General features: G+C 40.0%; 1 protein-coding gene across 15 annotated transcripts in view; it reads left to right on the top strand.

Annotated features, from left to right (window-relative positions):
• Nucleotides 1-20,552, top strand: part of RC3H1 (ring finger and CCCH-type domains 1) — an 81,235-nt gene that overhangs the window by 29,938 nt on the left and 30,745 nt on the right. For 6 of the 15 annotated variants that reach the window (XM_054211190.1, XM_054211189.1, XM_054211183.1 and 3 more), the window contains exons 3-15: nt 604-727; nt 1,793-2,032; nt 3,161-3,336; nt 4,191-4,391; nt 5,537-5,669; nt 7,800-7,918; nt 9,397-9,509; nt 12,533-12,814; nt 13,129-13,346; nt 14,835-15,211; nt 16,258-16,389; nt 16,973-17,143; nt 20,298-20,508. In XM_054211190.1, the coding sequence (XP_054067165.1) occupies nt 604-727; nt 1,793-2,032; nt 3,161-3,336; nt 4,191-4,391; nt 5,537-5,669; nt 7,800-7,918; nt 9,397-9,509; nt 12,533-12,814; nt 13,129-13,346; nt 14,835-15,211; nt 16,258-16,389; nt 16,973-17,143; nt 20,298-20,508 (2,497 nt within the window). The remainder of the gene's footprint in view (nt 1-603; nt 728-1,792; nt 2,033-3,160; nt 3,337-4,190; nt 4,392-5,536; nt 5,670-7,799; nt 7,919-9,396; nt 9,510-12,532; nt 12,815-13,128; nt 13,347-14,834; nt 15,212-16,257; nt 16,390-16,972; nt 17,144-20,297; nt 20,509-20,552) is intronic. The other 9 variants (XM_054211188.1, XM_054211185.1, XM_054211184.1 and 6 more) reach the window with 3 other exon arrangements.

Genomic DNA, 20,552 nt, shown 5'->3' with positions numbered 1-20,552 from the left:
TGTCCTGTGTAGTATAACCTGATCTTGCTGCTTGATAATTGGGTCTAGTCAGAATACGTTCCAAGGGTGTCCTAGTATATTTGCTGCTAAGTCTTTATCCCACTAATCCAAGTAGCTCCTATCACTTATCCCTGGATGATTGTAGAGCTGAGACCCTAGATATGAATCTGTACTTATCTGCAAAACAGAGTTTGTCTGATCTGTTCTGACTTTTTTTCATTTGTTTTTTTTTTGCCAGCCAGCCTTGGGGTTGTCTCAGTATGTGTGTTATTTCAGCCAAAGTTTTATAGTTATAAGAAATGCCGTGTTTCTCATGTGATATTTTTTGTCATGGAATAAGTCTTCTGCTTCGATTTCCTGTCAGCCACTAAAAAGAAGTCTGCTAACCATAAATTCTTTACACTTTTAATCTTAATTCTTGCTGATTTTTTTTAAATGCTACTTGTTTGTTAAACAAGCTGAAAAATGCTTACTAATATAGAAAACACACAGAAGGGGAACAAAACAGGAAATGCTTGATATTAACAAGCTTGATGTGGTGTTTGTAAGTGTGACTGCCACTTAGGTGTATTCATCATAGATGTACATGTCGTCTCCTTTCAGGTTCCTGAGCAGCAGCCGATTACTTTATGTAGTGGAGCTGAAGATACCAAGCATTATGAGGAGGGCAAGAAATGTGTGGAAGAATTAGCGTTGTACCTCAAACCACTCAGCAGCGCGAGAGGTAGTTCCTGCATTGTTTCCTTTGAAAATGAAAGCTGGAAAGAAATAAGATGCAAAACAAATTATCCAAATGACTAGTCAGTCTGTTTGGAAAATGGATATAGACCTTGTTTAGAAACAAATTGCAACAACTTTCCTAAGCATTAAAGTTATGTCTTCACTTAGGGGGAGGGGGGAATTTAAAGTCATTTTGTCAAAAATAATACTGAAAAAAGGACAAGGTATTTGGCTGCAGTATGGTAAGTTGAGACAACCTTAGTAAGTTGAGTTGACCTCTGCAGACTAAGGAAAAATAATTCTGGTGTTTGTTTTTGGGGCTTTTTTGAGTTCTGCTTTGCTTTGAGATAACTGTAGTCATGCAGCTTGTTTGTGGAGGGGGAATAAACTGAAAGGAGAAAGTATTGCTCTGAGTAGTAGTGCCCCGACGAGCAAGTTCTGTGCTGTGTAACAAACTCAGTATGGCAGCCATATATCTAGCGAGTCACTTCTTCCTTTAACCTGGTTTCAGTGGCTCCCGGCACACTTCTGAATCACAGTTTTTGCACATAATTAGACATCACCCAAACAGCTTTGAACTTGCGCAAGTTCAGTTTGGCTAGGCCAAATCAATGGAGGTATCAGATATAGATAAAAAACCTAAATGTCTTGTGGAAGTGGACAAATATCAAAGAAGGCAGTGATCCCTGAAGCCTGTGAATAAGGGAAATACTGCAGTATGACCCTACCCTTGAAGGGACACCTGGGAAAATCTGTATGGGAGGGTGTAGGACAGACTTCCAACATGGGGAGAGAATTCATTAGAGGTTCCACCTTCTTAGAGACCCAAATCAATCATGAGACTTAAACCTGTGGGAAAGCTGACTCCCCGGAACTGTTGGCTTTTAATGCTGAGTAAAACAAACTGACAAAAATGAACTTCTGGTATGCCTTGTGTAGTGTTCTGTTTAACAAAGTGGACATCAGGAGAACTGGGTTTGCACTTCTGCAGTTCAGTGGTTGAAAGCTGGCATAAGAAAAGGAGATTTGAGGTAGTTTAGTTTTATTTTTTCTACTTCATTTTGTTTTGAAGGTGTGGGTCTTAACAGTACTACTCAGAGCGTGCTAAGTCGTCCCATGCAAAGGAAACTTGTGACATTAGTTCATTGCCAGCTGGTGGAGGAAGAAGGGCGGATCAGAGCCATGCGTGCAGCACGGTCGCTTGGGGAAAGAACAGTCACAGAGCTCATTCTTCAGCATCAAAACCCTCAGCAGCTCTCTTCCAACCTCTGGGCTGCAGTGAGAGCCAGAGGCTGCCAGTTCCTTGGACCAGGTAGGTCATGTCACAGTACTGCTTCTATAGTAGAAGTAATTCAGCATTGAGGAGGATTGACAAATGGGTGTTAAATTGCCTGACTGATTTTATTAGGCAGTGGCTTAATTTCTTAATAGTAGGTCTTCAGAATTAATGATATATCTATTGGGCTGCTGTCATGGACTTTCTAGCATTTTTAGTGCTTTTGCAAGTCTTTTGTAAAATTATGAATAATGTGTGTCCTTCTGTTCTTGTGATAAGATAAAATCAGTTTCTTACTTGCTGTTCTTTGAAGAAGTAAGACCCTTCTAGAAAAAATAAGGCTACTAGAAGTGACTGGACATGGCTTCTTTTGCTTCTCTAGGGTAATAAAGATACTAAACAGTTGTGGGGAGAGATTTGTTACATTTTTAAGAAGTTACATACTTAGAAATTAAATTCCTTTTCATAGAATGCTAAATCAATCAATTTTGCTTAAAAAAAAAATAATGGAGTCTTCTTACTGAAAATGTAGACTTGACTTGTTGAGGGCCAACAAAAATAATGCCTGGAATTATGAAGCTAATTTCTTAAATTAAAAAAATTAAGAAGCTTTTCCCCACTGAAACAAATGAAGGAGGACTAACTTTGGGATAACTTTTACACCGCTGCGGGGAAGAGAGGCTTTTTGCCTAGCAAAATATGCAATACTACAGCACCTAATTTACTTGTGTGGGCACTAATTGCTCTCTTACCTGCATGGGAACCAGCCTTGCCCTTCCTTAGCCTGTCAGCTTTTTCTGCTGGTATAGGTGTGGGACATAGACGATCCACTTGGAAAACTCTTATGTTAATAATGGAAAGAAGTATAAACGGGTACGAAGAAGTCTTTCTATCGTTTGGTACCCAATATAGAACAAATAATAATTAAAAAAAATAAAAATTACAAAGTCCTATTTTCCTGGTTACAGTCTGGGAATCTGGAAGTTCTCCTTCTCTCTTTTCCCTCCCTTCTTGCTCAGCTTCCTTTCCTGTCTGTAGGTTTGTGTGTGTGTTGGGGAAGTTTTGTAGCAGGTCTCCCACTTGGAGGGAACCAGGAAACTGCAGAAGTCTTTCTTGGTCTTCTCTCATCTTTGGTCTCTTTTCTTTGCACTTTCCTTCCACCAGCAATGCAAGAGGAAGCTTTAAAGCTGGTTCTGCTGGCTCTGGAAGATGGATCTGCGTTGTCACGAAAGGTCTTGGTTCTCTTTGTGGTTCAGAGGCTGGAGCCGCGATTTCCTCAGGCTTCTAAAACTAGCATTGGGCATGTTGTCCAGCTTCTTTACAGAGCCTCGTGCTTTAAGGTATGAAGAAGATTCTGCTTGGAGATTTCATAATGCTATGAAAACTGTGGTGTTTTTTCGTTTTCAGTTTTCGTTGTCCTGTAACATTAAGTGTGCCTAAAAAGATGTATAGTTATAGGAAGTATTACTTATGAAGTCCCACATGTGTTTGGAGAGTTCTTTGTCATACAGCTATGATGGCAATGTAGGCCGAAATTGCAACTTTAAGCTGTAAAGCTAGGTTTTTACTCTATCCAGGTGTGATAGATGCACAGGAACAAAACCAGCAAGTCAGTATAGCTTATCTCCTTAGGAGAGGCCTAAAGCTGGAAGATCCACAGTTCTGTTAATGGAATGGTGGTGTGGTTAGAAACAAAGAAGTATGAGGCTCTTGGATATCAGAGTTATATAAAGAGAACTTAAGCTGCTTATTGTACTTCACAGCATTAAATGGTCGTTTCCTAGGTGCTCAACTTAAATGACATTCACTTTTGCTAAATGAGGAGAAGAATGCTTTGTTGCTGCTAACTGTACCCTCAAACAAAATTCTGCAATACAACCAAAATACCTTGATTGGAGAAGTAAGGTGTGGATGCTGTAAAGTGTGTTGTTTTTTTTTTTTTTTTAGGAAGTGTGACATTTACACCAATATCTGAGTCAGAGTCTGAGTAAAGTATGTTATCCATTTCATAGAGGTTTCTCTTTATGAAGAGCACGTTATTTTAGTAGGGCTAATGTTCACTGCATAGTGTCGTAGTTCGGTTTAGTTTGTAAGGAAGAACTTAGTTGCTGACTGAAGATTTCACTTGCGTTGGACTCTACATAATCTCTGGCTTATCCTGCTTAATTGTATCTGGCCCATTTCTCCCCACTAGGTGACAAAGCGAGATGAGGATTCCTCCCTGATGCAACTGAAAGAGGAGTTTCGGACTTATGAAGCTCTGAGAAGGGAACATGATTCCCAGATAGTTCAAATAGCCATGGAAGCAGGTTTACGCATTGCACCGGATCAGTGGTCCTCACTGTTATATGGAGACCAGTCTCACAAATCCCACATGCAGTCTATCATTGACAAGGTAAAGCCACCTAAAATCAGCCCCGTCTGCCTTGTTTGCAAGTGTAGTAGATTTAAATGCTTGTAACATGGATTTACAAATTGTGCCCGTGTGTACTCACTTTATCCATTAATCGTTTGCACTGTTATTTCAAAACCTATATGGCCTAAATAATGAGATTATACGTTTGTAACCTGATGAATCTTGCTCCCTCTGCTATCCAGCCCTCTCTTTCTACTTTACTGGTTTCTGCAGATGGGAAACAAAGGTTAGCTACACACTTGGGAGGGGTCCTTTCTGAACAGCTGACAACTGCCAATGTAGTACAAGAGGTTAACGGTTCATGTTTCCATGCAGGAAGCTAGTGTATATGATGAAAGAAAATCAGTCCCTTAGTCTATACCTGAAATAGGTAAGAGAAGTGGAAACGTATTTCTTAAATAAAATGACTTGACCTCTGGAAATGCCCAGATCTCCTTTCATTTAGGAACATAGGATAAATGGGCTTTTATATTAGGGGATTCACAAGTAAGTGCCTAAATTAGTTGGGTTTGTCGAAAGTTTACAAAAGCTGTGAAACAATTGGTTTGGCTGCTGTGCAGGAGCATTACCTTCAAGACTGATTGATTGTGTATTTGCGCATTTGCCCAGCTTTTCAGGTGTCCTGCCAGACATCTCCTGAAGGACCTAGGTAGAATTAAAGGATTTTAAATGCTGAAATTGTGTGATGTTAGTAAATGGAACATTGCTAACTGCCTTTATCCTTCAACTACCTTGTTCTTTATTGTCTGCTGTACTCAGTTTAAAGCAGGGTGCAAACCTCTTGATTTGGGGATTGGAGATATTAGACTATTCAGAAGTGTAAATTAAATGGTTTCTAATATTCTGTATTTTTTTTCTGGGTGAAATAGATTATGCTGCTAGAAGCAATATCAGCCTTTGTTTTTTCTGTTTAGAGCTGTATTTTAACCTGCAATATCAAAGAATTGTTTGTTCTTAATTTAATGCTAGAGAATGAATTTAATAGAAAGTGCTGAAATGGGCTTGTGTGAAAAACATTTTACTGCAGTTCTAGAAGACAGCTCTTAATGAGCTTGTGGAGCAGCATTCAGAAACTATGAAGGTTGCTTTGCCTGTAGAAAGTTAATTATTATAATTTTTTTAAGTTGCAGACCCCAGCCTCGTTTGCACAGAGTGTTCAGGAATTAACTATTGCTCTTCAGAGGACTGGAGATCCAGCTAACCTGAATCGCCTTCGACCTCACCTAGAGCTCCTGGCAAATATTGATCCCAGTCCAGGTAATTCTAGATATTTTATAAAAACGTTTAACTTATTTTAGCAGGGGGAGCTTAACACTGCTGAAGGATTGAAACCTGTTCAATAAGTGGAAGGAAACATCCCCCAACTCATAAACTTAAGATTCTTGAGTGGCATTCATAACCAGCCTGGAAACAGCAGTAATTGTGTGAGGGACTGAACTATTCTGAAGCTAAAATAGATTTGGAAGTATGGCAGGAGTAATTTCACCACTTCTCTGAAGAGAGCTTCCTTGTTTGACAGTATTGGGTGAGCATGGGTGTGAATGTTGAATACATATAATTCTGTGAGGTTACATGATGTATGCTTTATATTGGGTGATGTTAATTGGGGGAGTGGCAGCAGTCTTAGCTTCCTCCTTTTTCACTTTTTTAGTACACATGCTGCTATTTGAAATCAAATTTGCAAAGCAACAGGAAGAATGATAGAACCCCTGTGCTTAATGCAGAGCCTTAGCTCTCACTCTATCTTTTTCGCTCCAGTTCTTTATCAGAGCAAATAATTTGTTTACAAAAGAGGGGAAGTCTTCAAGAAAACACCAGATTGAGGACTTCCATTGACTGATCTAAAAATTGGATGTCTTTTTCTTTATTCTAGAAATTCTGGGTACTAGTTTTTGATCTGAGGTCTCTAGCCTAGAGACATTGCACTCTGAGGACTTTCTTAGAGGCATCTTAAAATCATAAGACATCTTCCGTGTTTTGGATTCTGAAGTAGAATTTTGATAGATTGAAGGGACACAAGCTAAGCAAAAATCAGTCTGGACAAGAAAGATTTGTTATCCTAGGGAATTTAGTATTTCTCTTGGTGATATGTAATTCTGCAAAGGTGTGAAAGACAGTCTGGGAAGGGGAAGTTAGTTGGAAAGAATATAACTGGGAAATAAAATCTAAGCTGTTGACAGATGGAAACTGTTGAAAAACCTGACAGCACTGTGAGGATGGACTGCCTGAGGCAGAAGAGAAGGGACAGGACGGAGAGCCTTGTGGCTGAAGTTCTATTTTATAGTCGTTAGTATTTGTAAAATCAATACTAATATCAAAATAGTGTGAAGGCCTAAACTGTGACTTCAGGAGACTAAAAGTTATAGTTCTTAGTTTCTGTTTTAACAAATAAACTTATCTGTCAGATGAAGACCGGTTGTACTTCACAGCTAGAGGAGATGCAGTGCGTTCTTAGCAAATCTTTCATGCTGTAACAAGTCAGGGACAAAACTGTGTGTCCTGCAAATTTGTTAGCCAAAGACTGATACAGAAAGTGGAATCGCTAATAGCCTCACTCAATAGGTGACTCTGATCTTGTTGTTTCTCTTCTGTGCTATTAAGTTGCTTCCCTGCTGGTCTATAGGTGTGCTGAAGTGCCTCTGGAAGAATTGAGTGCTTGTGAGCGGAATAGAATGTAATGGTGCTAAAGATGTTGAAATGCCTCAGTGACGCGCTTTGAGGTCCGATGTTTTGCAGCAAAGTGTGTAGGTGTGTGGTGGGAGTGGGAGTGTCATCTGTTGGAACAGATTAAATTATTAGAAAAATAAATTGTCTAGAAAGAACAAGTGCCCCTATAGAATTAAGACTATAGGATTTATTCATGCTGCTGCGTCAGACGGTGGTCTAGTACATAGATCTGCCTTGTCTCGTTTTTCCATGTGAGAGGCATCAATTTCTGTTGCTATTCAGTGGCTGTGCCAGCATGATCTAGGCCAGTGATGCTGGTATTTACAGAATATTACCTCCAGGAGTCTGAATGCAAAGAGGGATTTTCAGCCTGTTTTTTTTTTTTCATTATATGCAGAGTTTTTACAATTCACTTACTCTGGATTTTTTGTGGGATATGAAAGGTTTTGGTAAAAGGAAGTAATTTGACATGCTAGTAACAGTCTTGCCAGCCCATTTGGTATTTTGTGTGTGGTTCAATCTTGAGTCTATAGGTAGCTTTATTCTTGTAAGTGGTACATATCCCTAAATTAAGGTGTTGAACGCTTGTTATCTGATGACACACGTTTCTGATAAAATCTTTTTGGTTGTCTAGTGATACTGGTGGTGTCTTTGTACCTGGTTTTGGCAAATCCTTCTGACTTTTCTTTTTACATTCTCTGTTTGCTGTCAATGCAATAGATGCTCCACCTCCAACATGGGAACAACTGGAAAACGGACTAGTTGCTGTGAGGACTGTGGTTCATGGCTTAGTTGACTACATCCAGAATCACAGCAAGAAGGGAACAGATCAGCAACAGGTAAAAGCTAAATCATTTACGAAATGCTTATCCCTAAATTTTATTGGCTGTATCCAATAGTAGAGATTTACTAATGTAATCTGGAGAGATTTAGTTTGAGGAGCTGATCTGAAATATCACTGCTGTGTCATATTTCTCAAAAAAGAAAGAAGAAAGGAAAAAACCCAAACCCAAAACAACACACACCCCACCCTCCCTGCAATACTTGTTGCATTAATTTGCACAGCTCACTAGGATAAAAAGAAAACAGTCTCATCCAGCTGCAAGCTTAGGGAAATGAATAAACATCCCTCATGACTAGAGGGTGGGGAAGAGAAGCTGGGGTGCCTGGCACTGTGATCTGTGGGAATTTTCTTGGGTTTGTTTTAATGTGACACATTTCAGCCAAATGTCTCTGTGTTAACTAAATGATTCTTGCATCTGTGCTTAATGCTTTGTTAAGTTTGAAGATTGGGAAGACTTCATATAAAGGTATCATCCAAGTTCCTGAAACAAAACTTTTTGTTTCAGAAATTAAATGGTATTGCCAAATATATATATTACCTTATCTCATGGCTATCTTATCACACGTTCCTTTTGATCTCATTTCGTTGTACAGCTAAGTTGATATAAATGCTTGCTGCTGCTGAAAGACAGAGCTGCCTGTCCCTCCCTTGCTTTGGCACTCATCCTCTTGGAGAGCTGGTTCGGGGAGCTGAACTAGTAGGAAGATTCTCTCTGCCAAAAAAAAAAGAGAGTCAAAATTAGAGTGAATTATTTCTGCTGTTTTACCTTTTTGCATTCACTGGGATGCCTAATGAGCACTCTTACCAGCAAAAGGAAAGCAGTAGGAATACACAAGTGGAAATCAGGGTGAGAAAAACAGTGAGGGGTTTTGTTCTGGTGAAACGGTTGCCCAGACCTGGTACATGCTGTGCTGCTTGGACGGGAACCCAGAGCCTCCCAAGTGGGAAAGGGGACATCTGCTGAGTACAGGGCAGAGTTTTGCTGGCTGGCAGCAGTGGCCAGCAGAGGGCTGTGCAGCTTATGTACACTCTGCCTAAAATCTATGTTACTACAGTAGATGTGGAAAAAAAAAAAATTGGTTTGCAGATGTCTTCTTACAGACTTAATCTTTTGTCTGAGTTTCTCAGAAAGCGAGAGTTTACTTTTACAGACCTTTCTCTAGGTGGGAACTCTGATAGGTTATTTCTGCCCTCTGATTTAATTCTGCCATAGAAACTGTAGGAATTTAGATGTCTTTGAGACCACCTCTGGCCTTCTCTCAATGTATTTAAAGAGTCTGGCAAATGGATGTACATGCAGACAGCTAGATTGCAGTTAAGTTGTCGTTTCTTGGAAAACTTAAGTAAGAAAAATACAGAAGACAACCCATATCCTGCTAATCCGTGTAGGATCATCAAACATCAGGCCTTTAATAAGAGTGGTTGAGTGCACTTATTTTCAGGTATCTCACCTGGTTTCTTTAACCTTGTCAGCCTCCTCAGCACAGCAAGTACAAGACATACATGTGCCGAGACATGAAACAGAGAGGAGGATGCCCCCGAGGGGCCAGCTGCACCTTTGCACATTCACAGGAGGAGCTAGAAAAGTAAGTGTACCTCTTATGATAGGAATCAGTCCATTTTACCTATAAGAGTGCATATGTATATATCATATCATATACCCAAGAATGGGGAGAGGAGGTGTAACTTGTCTGTTATATTAGCAAGACATAATGTGAAAAACTTGTAACAGTCATCTCTTAGGTTTTGGAACTGTTTGTTCTTAAATATAGGATATTTTGCTTTACTCAGTAGTAATGCAGCTGTGAAAGTTCGATGTTTACACAAGTGTTACTGGAGATTTTGGAGGTGGGCTGTTTTTCGTATTTCTTAAGTGTGACTAAACATGCTGTTTGACTGCATCTACTATGGTGGTTTATTTGTGTGTATTTCTCATCTTGCCTTTATATTCAGGTTGCTGAATTTTCAGGTTCAGGTGAAAAGTAGGTTGCTGTCAGCTTTCCAGATGTAGGGGCTCTCTGATTCTTCTGTGCTGCTAGGGCTATTCAGAGAGCTAAAGATGAGCATCGCAAGTTTCCTTTCTGCAACAATTATTCTTTGAAACTCTTTTGAGAGATTGCACATGCAGTGCAATCTGCACTCAGATTAACGTTCATTACAGATTTAGAGGGGGCACCTGATTATCCAAGAGCAAGTTGCTGCTGTTCTGAAGGTTGTTTACATTTTTTTGAAAGTAAAATGGATTATTTAAGAGTTAAATAAAAAGAAATAGATTTCATGCAGTGTATATCACTTAGTTTTGGGGCTAAAATCATTAACTTCTTTAAAGAATAGATGGTTGGGTTTTTCTTAATCAGAAGAAAACTCCAAAGATTTGGAAATGGTATGCAGCCCTTTTTTTCTTAAAAATCTAAAATTTGAAGCATTAATATGGCAGTTCAGTGGCTCTGTAACCATCATGCGGTGCATTGGCAAAACAGGAGGAAAAGAGCGAAGCATCATGTGGTGTTAGAATGACAAAAGGCAGTTATTCAAATGAACAGAGGATAGGACTTTGATACTTATGTTCTGCAGGAACAGTTGGGGTTATCCCCCTTTTGTCATGGTGGTAATAAAATGGAGATTCGTAGTGCTGGTTTGGGTGGCTAATGAAGGTGGTGAGTCAATACTAGTGCCTCTGAGCTACAGTCGTATGTATCAGGAAGGACTGTTTGTCAGCTTTGTAGGTGGAAGAGGCCTATTTTATCCAGACTGGCATGTGTGCCTTAGTAATAAAGTTGTTGTGGGGTGAAGTGAATGCTTGTTCTATTTCAGATTGCAGCAGTTTCTGTAGGCGGTTGGGGAACTTTGAGTTTCAATTCTTCCATGTACCTCTTATCTTTGCTTAATTCCTTTGAGTAGATGTTTCATTAGTGTTCCTCCTTTTAAAAATGTTTAGTGTGAGTAAGATGCACTGCTGTTGCTGTGTAGTTCTTGTATCTCTATATGTAGCTTTAAGCTTGCAGGAAGGCTAATTGGGAAATGTGTGGTAATGCCTCAGATAGCAAATTATAACTAATTTCGACTTGCTTAAGCTGCAGCTGGTTCTCCTCTTGGCAAGGGACAAAGACCCAGTGTGCACAGGCGAGTATGATAACCCGCTTTGTTCGCTCCCTTTTAATGCGATCTGAATGATGCCTACTATCAACACTATGTAGCTTGAATTTATAGTTTGATTATGTGGGTAAAGATTAATCCATCCAGGAAACTGGGGTGTTGATGGAGAGTTAGGAAGATGGCTAGAAGATAATCAGTGAACTCTTCTAGATGAGGAGCTCAAATCTATATAGCAATATTACACTTTGTTGGCATGTCTAAAAAAAAAACAAACCGACCACAACAACAAAAACCCACAGCAACAAAAAACCTTTTTTCCTTCTGTTGCATTGCTGTTAATACTGTGCATGTGGGCAAACATAAAGATTATCTGAAGATTAAATAATAGAGTATAACTGCCCCCTTTTTTTATTTTCTACAATAACACGTGTAACTTCCTAGTCTGTGTTACCAACTTGCTTTGCTTGTTAGAAATGATATGAAAGCGTCGGCTTCAACCCTGCTGAAACTTTCTTGCATGGGAAATGGCCTCTTGTTCTGCAATAGAAGCAGCAGGAGCAGTCAGGCCTACAAATACGCCCTCCCACTTCCATTCTGGTATCTAAGCTAATGGCAGGATCTTTAGTGGAGGACCCTCAACTCTGGAATTTGCTATCTTCGTTGGTCTGGTACCATCAGTCTCCTGATTTTTCTGGAACGGTCGTTAAAGGGCTCATGTTTGTTCAGATTTATCAGAAGCGGTTAAAGTTTTGGAATTACTGTGTGTTCATAGAGTTTTTACCTCTGCAGTCACTTAATTTATCAAACGACGCAAGCAGTGTAAGCTGCATATTGGTATAGTGACATAAATCTTAACAATCTGTGCTTTAAAACTATCACAGCTATGGATGGGGCTCTGAGCAGCCTGATCTAGTGGAAGATGTCCCTGCTCATTGCAGGGTGTTGGACTGGATGGCCTTTAAGGGCCCTTCCAACCCAAACCATTCTATGATTCACATAGCAATAAAGGCTTGGTTTGGTTTATTGTTGGACAAATGGTGCAAAAGGGAATCAGTTCATCACTGTAACTTTCTGCTATTAGTTTCTTCTATGAATAAGATAGGCTTGAATAGTCTCTGATTCTTATTCTGAAGCTTCTGTTACTATAGGTGGTATTTTATATTTTATGTGATGTTTGGTTTTGGTTTTCTTCTGCACAGTTGAAAGGCATATATGTGCAGGGAATAAGATTTTTTTTTTTTTTAGACTTGCAGTCTGAAGTTTAGCTATGAATTCTTGGTGTACTTGCCATTAAAAATCCATCCTTGTTCTTCCGATTGAAACCGCTATTAACAGTTCAAATAGCGGTGAAGTTGTAGTCTTGGCAGATACTCGTAATAAACTTCTCACAAGCCCTTAGGAAACTTGAATTCAAACTTGAAGCTTTTGGTAGGATCTGTGTTTGAAAAATGTTGGAAATGAAACTCCTTTTTTTTTTTTTCCAATTTTTGATGTGTGGTTTCTTTTTCTGAAGATTCCGTAAAATGAACAAGCGTCTGGTTCCCAGAAGACCCCTGAGTGCCTCCCTGGGCCAGCTGAATGAGGTGGGCCTACCTTCAGGAGCTATCCTCTCGGAGGAAGGGGGAGTGGACTTGCCCAATAGGAAAACTACTGCTCTGCCAAATGGAATTGTGTCAACAGGCAGCACGGTGACGCAACTTATTTCTCGAGGGACAGACTCCGGTTATGAAACTGCTCTGAAGCCAGGGAAGATGGACCATCTGAGTAGCAGTGCCCCTGGATCCCCTCCTGACTTGTACGGGTCTTCCTAACTGTTATTCAAAGTGTCATGTGTGTAAATATGTAGTAGAAACAAAGTAAACCCATTCTCTAGAAAAGAAACAGAACAGGTTCTTCTTGGTTTTGTTGTCATATTTTTTGAAGTGATTAAACAGTAGAGTAGAAAACTAAAGCAAAAACTCTAAACTACTTTACTTCCCTGTTTGCTTATATTTTAATTGGAGAAGGCGATGTAACCTTCAGAAGGTGAATATGTGCAAAGAGCAGTGTTTTAAAGCACAGTGTGCTATATCAGCCCTTAATGAACAGTCCCGTCTTTCTGCTTTTCAGACTGGAGTCTGTCCCCAAGAGCTCTATTTCTGCCTTACCAGTGAACCCTCATCCTGTGCCTGCTCGGGCACCAACAGATCTGCCTTCGGTGTCTGTCACCAAGCAGTTGCAAATGGTTCCACGAGGGTCTCAGTTGTATAATACTCAGCAAGCAGATATGTTTTATCAAGATCCTAGAGGAGCTGCCCCACCATTTGAGCCAGCACCCTACCAACAAGGTAAGATTGAGACCAAGCTCTCTATCTTTCATCTTCATCTTGATTTTGCTCTTTCTTCCTGCTCTGGTATTTACTTCAGCTCTTAAGTTGGAGTTCTCTTGCATGTCACGTGGACTGTAGGCTCTAATGTGGCGATGGCATAACAGAATGTAAATTGGCAGACTTTTTATGCCTTGATTGAGGACTTTAATGCAAGTGAAAACAGAGGTTTGTATGCGTCCAGTGTAGTAAATCCTTCTTTCTTCAGTTCTTCTCAGCTGGGCTGGGTAAGGGGATCTAATATGGTAAAACTTAATTCAATTTGACTCTGGGAAAATGGAAATAAAGCTTAACCAGCAGAGGGGTTTATGCTTGAGGGGTGAAATACTTACGTCCTTCATGAAAAGCGTATGGGTGTTTTGGAAATGTCTGCGCATGTATGTGATAGGTAGAGGCAAGTGAAATTAGAGAAGGGCTGGGCACCAAAAAGAAAACATCATAAAAAAGGGAATAAGAGGAAAAGTTCTAAGGATAAAGACACCAAGTGGAGAAAGATAATACCGAAGGGGATTAAAAAGAAAAGGTATGGCTATATATAAAGACAGGGAATGATTCTTATGCAGTGTAACATTGGAGAGAGAAATGTCATAAAGTGAAGTTAATATGAAAGAAAAATAAGGAATGAAAGACTGAAAGAAGTGGAAAGGAGGAAAAAAACCCTAGAAAGGAAAAGGGAGGGGGAAACCATTTCTGAGAAAGTTGCAGAGCATTTTGAAGCGGAAAAAAGCTTACATTTTATTATTGTGTGCAAATGAAGACCTGAGTTTTCTACAAGTGCACATATTCATGCATACTTTTAGGTTGTCCAGAGATCCCAGATAGATTACCAAAATCTTCACATAACTAGGAGGTGTGGTATTATAAGTCTTTGGTGATTCACAGTACTGAAATTTCCTTCTACTGGTCAAGAGGTAGAACAAATCTTTCGATAACTTTGAATTCTAATTAATCCAAGTTTCTTTACACAGGCAGTGGCTCTGATATGTTGGGACAAATTGAATTTTAGTTGTTCGGATAAAGATGTACAGGCTAATTTTCAGTTTACTTTCTTGGTCTTGTCTAGCTAAGAGCATTCGTATGAATCTGCAGAGACATTCTAGTGAATTATTTCTCTTTGGTGTGCTAGCAGGACTTCTGTGGTGGGCTTAGTCTCACCACCTCTTCTCCAGCTACTGTGACCTTTACACCTTGCTGGTATCTTATTCAGATAATTAAACTGTGTCACTTGAGCTTTGGATCAACTTTTGCTTCTCCAAGGTTTTCTGTGGTTAATTTTTGAGTAGAAATACCAATGAGACAGTGGGGGCAAACAACAAATCGGAATTAATTTATACCTTTCTCTTCACGGTACTTGTAGACTGGAGTATTTGAAACAATTGTTTTTTGTGAACAGTTGTGGTAATCACTTTCTGTATTTTGTTTGTGGTTTTTCCTTTTTCCTTATTTCAGGAGTTTACTATCCCCCTCAGTCCATGTCTCGCTTTGTCCGACCTCCTCCATCAGCTCCTGAACCTGGTCCAGCTTATTTAGACCATTACCCACCCTACCTTCAGGATCGTGTGGTCAGCCCACAGTACACGCAGCCACAACAGTATCCTCCTATGGGACAACCCATATACCCGCCGCACTATGACAGCCGTCGCGTATATCCCCCTGTCCAGCCATATCAGCGAGAGGAGATTGTCCGAGGAAGCCCCGTACCCATTGAAATTCCACAAGCAGCTGTACCTTCCTACATACCTGAATCCAGAGACAGATACCAGCAAACAGAGGGTTATTGCCCAGTGGCTCCACATCTCAGTCAGATCAGACCTTCATGCCACAGGGTACGGTTTTTATATTGCATTTTTGTAGTCGTTGAAGAGAGAAAATATAAACTACTTGAGAAGTAGATTTTTTTTTTCAGTAAGGCGATGTTTTTTGTGAGGAATTAGAAGTTTGAACTTGAAGAGGTACATTTGACTAAGCTGACTTAAAACTGGAAGGCAGTTTAGTTAACTGGTCAACTCTGCAGTTGTAATGATGTTAATATGTAAAAGAGCAGGCTGCTACTTTAGTGCTCGAAGTAGAAAAGCATGTGTGCAAATGATTATGTTTGTGTTCTTGTACTGCCCATCTGTGACTGACTGTGCCTAAATAGATAAATATGCGAACGTGCATCCCTTGATAAAAGAACTAAAAATTCTGCTCTTCCAAATTTTCTGTACTTCTAAGATTGCTAACTGGAGAGTCTTCCTAGCTGGAATTGAGCCTTGTAGAATAGTTGGACTTATGTAGCTCGGAATCATATTGCTGAGTCCAGGAAGCATTTTTCACATAGCTTAAAGATTTGTCAGTTTTGAGTTTGACACGTTTGTGGGATATTTAATTCTATTGCAAAATGAATAATAAATGCAAACTAACTGGGACTAGGTCATGATCTGTAGTGTTCTACCACTTACCCCCTATGACTGAAATGGGGACTTGCCATGCTGGAACATGTTCCAGTGGAAACTATGCCAAGCTGGAACACAGAGTCACGTTGCGCTACCTGCAAGTTAAAAGATTAGTAGTCTTAAAGTTAGAAACACTGGCTTAGTTGAGTATCTAATCAGTTTTAGGCAAATAATGTTCCCTGCCTTTGGCATGCATTGAACTAACACTCTGGCTAGTGTAGGAATATGTCTGTCCTATGTTAAATGTGAAGCTAACAGACAGACTTTAACAAAGTGATGGTAACTTATTATTGTAATGATACTGTCTATTCACTGCATTTTCCTTTTCTTGCAGTGTACAGTTGTCATATTTTATTTGGGCAAGCAACATTTTTGAAATTACTAGTTCTGTGCATTAATGCTTTAGAGGATTTGTAACATGTTTGTCTTCATTTCAGCCTCATCCCAGCCTGGATGAACTTCACCGACGAAGGAAAGAGATCATGGCCCAGCTAGAAGAGAGGAAGGTGATTTCTCCACCTCCTTTTGCACCATCACCAACCTTGCCTCATCCTTTTCATTCAGAGGAGGTAAGCCTATTTTGACAAAAATGTGACTTACTGTCACGTTTAGAAAATACTTCGGAGTTTGTGTGTGCTGGTAGGTGAGGACAACAAGAAAATAAGAACAGTGCAGTGTTGGCAAGTGTTGCGGGGACAGATTTTGTGCTGCAGGTGGGAAACCTTTTTAGTGCAGTCTCCAGTCTCTTGGCTGGCTGTTAATTCTCTGATCTACCGCTGATCCTAACCAAGAGAAATAGTTTTGAGCCATTATTAATTGAAGTAGTCAGTCTTCATGGTCACTGGACTTTGCTTCACTTGCTCCTGACATGTTTGGAATTACATAACAGCTTGCTAGAGGTTTTGGCTTTTTTTTGTTTTTAACCAAGGTCAAAATACCACTTTCATACTGGCCAAGTGAACAGTCAGCACTGGGAGTGTAGTCAGGTGATCAGAATTTTACACATTTCATGCTTGCCATGGCCCAATTCCAAATGATGATACATCTGATTAAAAAAAAACAATCCTGGTGGTGTTTTTCTTCAAGCTCACTGCTGGTGAACTAAGTAATGGTGGCCGTGAAGCTGCTTCTTCCCTTCACTTACAGAACCAGATTTTTGTTTTTGTACAGTACTTGGATGAAGACCTGAAGGTAGCTGGGAAATACAAAGGAAATGACTACAGCCAATACTCTCCCTGGTCCTGTGACACCATCGGCTCCTACATTGGAACCAAAGATGCAAAACCCAAAGATGTTGTGGCAGCAAGGAGTGTGGAGATGGCGGTAAGTAGGGATTAGGGGAACACAGAAGAAAAGTTGATACTTCTGTGGGTTGGGAAGGACTCTCTGATGTACTTCCCAGGATCAAGTCAGTGCTTCTATTTAAGCTCAAAAGTGCATTGCATTCAAAGAATGCATTTGCAACTGTGCAGAGTGCTTTATTTTCGAAGTTATGAACAGCCCTACACCTGTGTGGCTGTTTAGAAATTCTGGATGTAGATGCAGGCTAACCACTCTGCTCTAAAGCCATGGGTAGCAAAAGATTTTTACCCATAATTCTTTACACTTAATGGAAATCCAAAAATGACTCTGTACTGGCAGTTTGTTAATTAAACATGTCTGTCTACTTCCTGTACTGCTTTCTGTCAGAAGGAGATGCTGTAACTTAGCTTTGTGCTATGAGTCCTTTTAAGGTGATTGTGACTGCTATTAACAGCATTATTAGTTTTTACTTGAAGGACTCTGTCATTTGTGACCACAAGAATACCCAAAACTTGCATGAAGCTTTTGAGAGAAGCATAGTCATAACAACATACTAGGCTGAGTTGTCTTGAGGAAAATTTCTAACTCTGTACTGTGTTTATTCAGTCCTTCACTGAAGCCGTGGGTGTCTGACTGTGATCTTATTTTGAGTTGCTGCATTTTTGCTAGGTCAGTTTTGCAAAAAGAAGGGGTTGCTAGGGTGTCACTTTTGGGATTCATGAATGTAGAAGAAAAGAAACAGCATTCTGAAATACCACCACTATGCTGTTTCTTCCTAACCTTGAAGCATCACTCAACAGCAAGAAGTATGCTGGTAGCCCATGCAAGTAGGAAGACGTTCAAGTCTTCAAGAGAAAGGACTGTTTAGTCTGAGGGACTATTTTACAGAGGTGCATCTGGTTTTCTCCTTCACCTGCCATCTGCAAAAGTATTCTGTCTTTTGTTTATATATTGTCACTGTCATGGTGACCTTTCCTTGGGCTATACGGGTAGGGGGAAGAAATTTCTGTCCATAATATATTCTTCTGTGGGCAAGTGCTCACCTGTTGCAACCACTTAACTAAATTGTAGGATTTTTCTGTCCAGCTTCTCTGCTTTGCCCACAAGCAGGCTTCCTGTTTCCCCTCTGCCTCACTGGAATTAAATGTGTCTGGTTTCTGTCCACTGAATTGCTTTCCTGTAAGACCTCGAAGGCACTCTGTGAAGTGGGAGCAAAAAGGAGGCTTTCTCCCAGAAAAAGCAGAGCAATAAAAGGCATTTGGGGTTTTTTATGTGTCTTTTTGCTCTCTGTCCTGCACAGTGTGTTTGCCTTGAGTCGTTAACACTGTCATGTTTGACCTGGGGCAGTACTGAGATTACTCAGATGTGGTTTATTGCTGCGCAAGTGGCAGTGTTCAGGAACCAACAAACAGCTCTTGTCGTTCATCTGTGTTGCTAGAAAACTGGGCAAACAAACTGGTACTCAATTAAGAGAAGTAATGGGGTTCTGGAGAAGCAGCATTCTTTCTCATCACTAAACAAAGCATTCTGTCTCTGAGCTAGTTTTCAGGTAAGACTTCTGTAGAGTAGCAGATCTCTGCTACTCTTCAGTTTCTGTTTCCCCTCAGGACAAAAATCTTAGGAGACCTTCACTGCAGATGGCAAGTGAATTAATTCTTCCTTTTTTTACTGTTCATAAGAGATTCCTTTTTTCAAGGATAAGAACAGTATAATCCAAGAGTACATAATGCTGGATTTATGCAGATGGCATTGCAATGTTTACTATGTTCTTTCCCTCCACTCAGTAAATGGGAAATAAATTAAGATTGGTACTAGCATCCTATGGACTTGATATCAAAAAGTCATTTTTTTCAGAATACCAAAGTAGATGCTGTCTTAATGCCTCTTACAGTTTCAACATGTTACACTTCCAACTCAGTTGTGACTGCCTTTTTCACCCTTTTATTGCTACCTTAGCTATGTTATCTTGTCTGTTTCTGGCAATCCTTATCCTCACTAGAAGCTTCCAGTTTTATTTTAATTTTGGACCATACCAAAGTTTTTAGCCTTTAGCCAGTCCTCTTTGTGTAGTAGCTCCACTTACCTCGTTCTTTTTGCTGTACACAGCACTATGCTAACGGCTTTACTTCTTTTAGCAAAGTCTTATTTCAGTTTTTGGCAATTCTTACCATGTTACGTTTTCTGTCAGCCAACAGATAGCTTTCCCGTTTAACTAAGTGCTTTTCCCATTTTTCTTAATTGTGTCTGTTTATTTCTGTTACCATTTTGTGTTTATCTGGATGTGGTGATTATTTGGGGAGGTTATTTTTTGTTTTGTTTTATGTTGAGGAAACTTAAAATTTATTCATGGACACAACCCATAGACTTTTTGTTTTAAGTTACTCCAGGTGACTTCTCCCATAACTGGCCTAACTTTTTCTCAGAAAAGCTTTGTTGAAAATCTTTATGATAATCTCTTGTTTCTTCTTCTAAGTTAAGTCAAATTTATTTATCCTGCTAAATCGAGCTTGTTTTCTGTGCTCATCTCTTCCTTTGTGACTGCTAGTCGAAGCTCTTTGAGTAGAGAGAGAACGTTTTATCTGTTCGTGTGCTGACCCGTTAAGGTGTTAACTCATGCTCAGTTAGGAACCAGGATGTTCCAAGCAGTACTACTGCTTAATGAAAAATGCACCTGAAAAGGTACTAGACATGTCTAAGTAAGTGCTGTAGCGAGTAACTCCTGTTTTGAGTCATCTGCAGGCTGTTAAGATTATACGGTTCTTAACGCTGGGCTTCAGAGAAATTTCGTTTGGACTTTGGAAGGAGAATGCATTCCTCAGAGATGCCCACCTTTTCTCCTCTTTGACTTTATTCTCGAGGGTTTTTTCCCTTCTGTCCCATTAGACTTTTCCTGTCTTAATTTCCTCTTGCTGCTGCTCCCTTCCCTTGGATTTGTTTGCAATTAATTATGCAGCTATTTCACAGTGGTGGTAGTAATGGTCATTTTAAGTTAGATTGTTAAAGAGACATCACTCTAACAGTGGAATTGTAAACTGAGGAATGGGAAGACTAGTTGAAGGATGAAGGGAATAGAGAACACAAGAGACACTATACTGGGACCAGCTTGTTGTAAAAGGAATGTGGTTTTGTTTGTTTCTGAGTAAGTTTTTGACTGCCTTTTCCATATCTTGTCTAGAATGTAGATAGTAAAGCCATGCGTGACCAGCGATTAGACATGCAGCGAAGAGCAGCAGAGACTGGTGATGATGACCTCATTCCATTTGGAGACCGACCAACTGTGTCGAGATTTGGGGCTATCTCTCGTACTTCCAAAGCGATGTACCAGAATTCTGGTCCCATGCAGGCCATGGCGGTTCAGGGAGCTACCACCAAATCAATCATTTCAGGTACGATGCGTGCTCTTGGATTTTGCTGGCTGTTGCTATTTTCT

The sequence above is a fragment of the Rissa tridactyla genome, chromosome 8 (genome assembly GCF_028500815.1).
Source record: "Rissa tridactyla isolate bRisTri1 chromosome 8, bRisTri1.patW.cur.20221130, whole genome shotgun sequence".
Taxonomy (NCBI): domain Eukaryota; kingdom Metazoa; phylum Chordata; class Aves; order Charadriiformes; family Laridae; genus Rissa; species Rissa tridactyla.
This window is presented reverse-complemented; position numbering and strand designations above follow the sequence as displayed.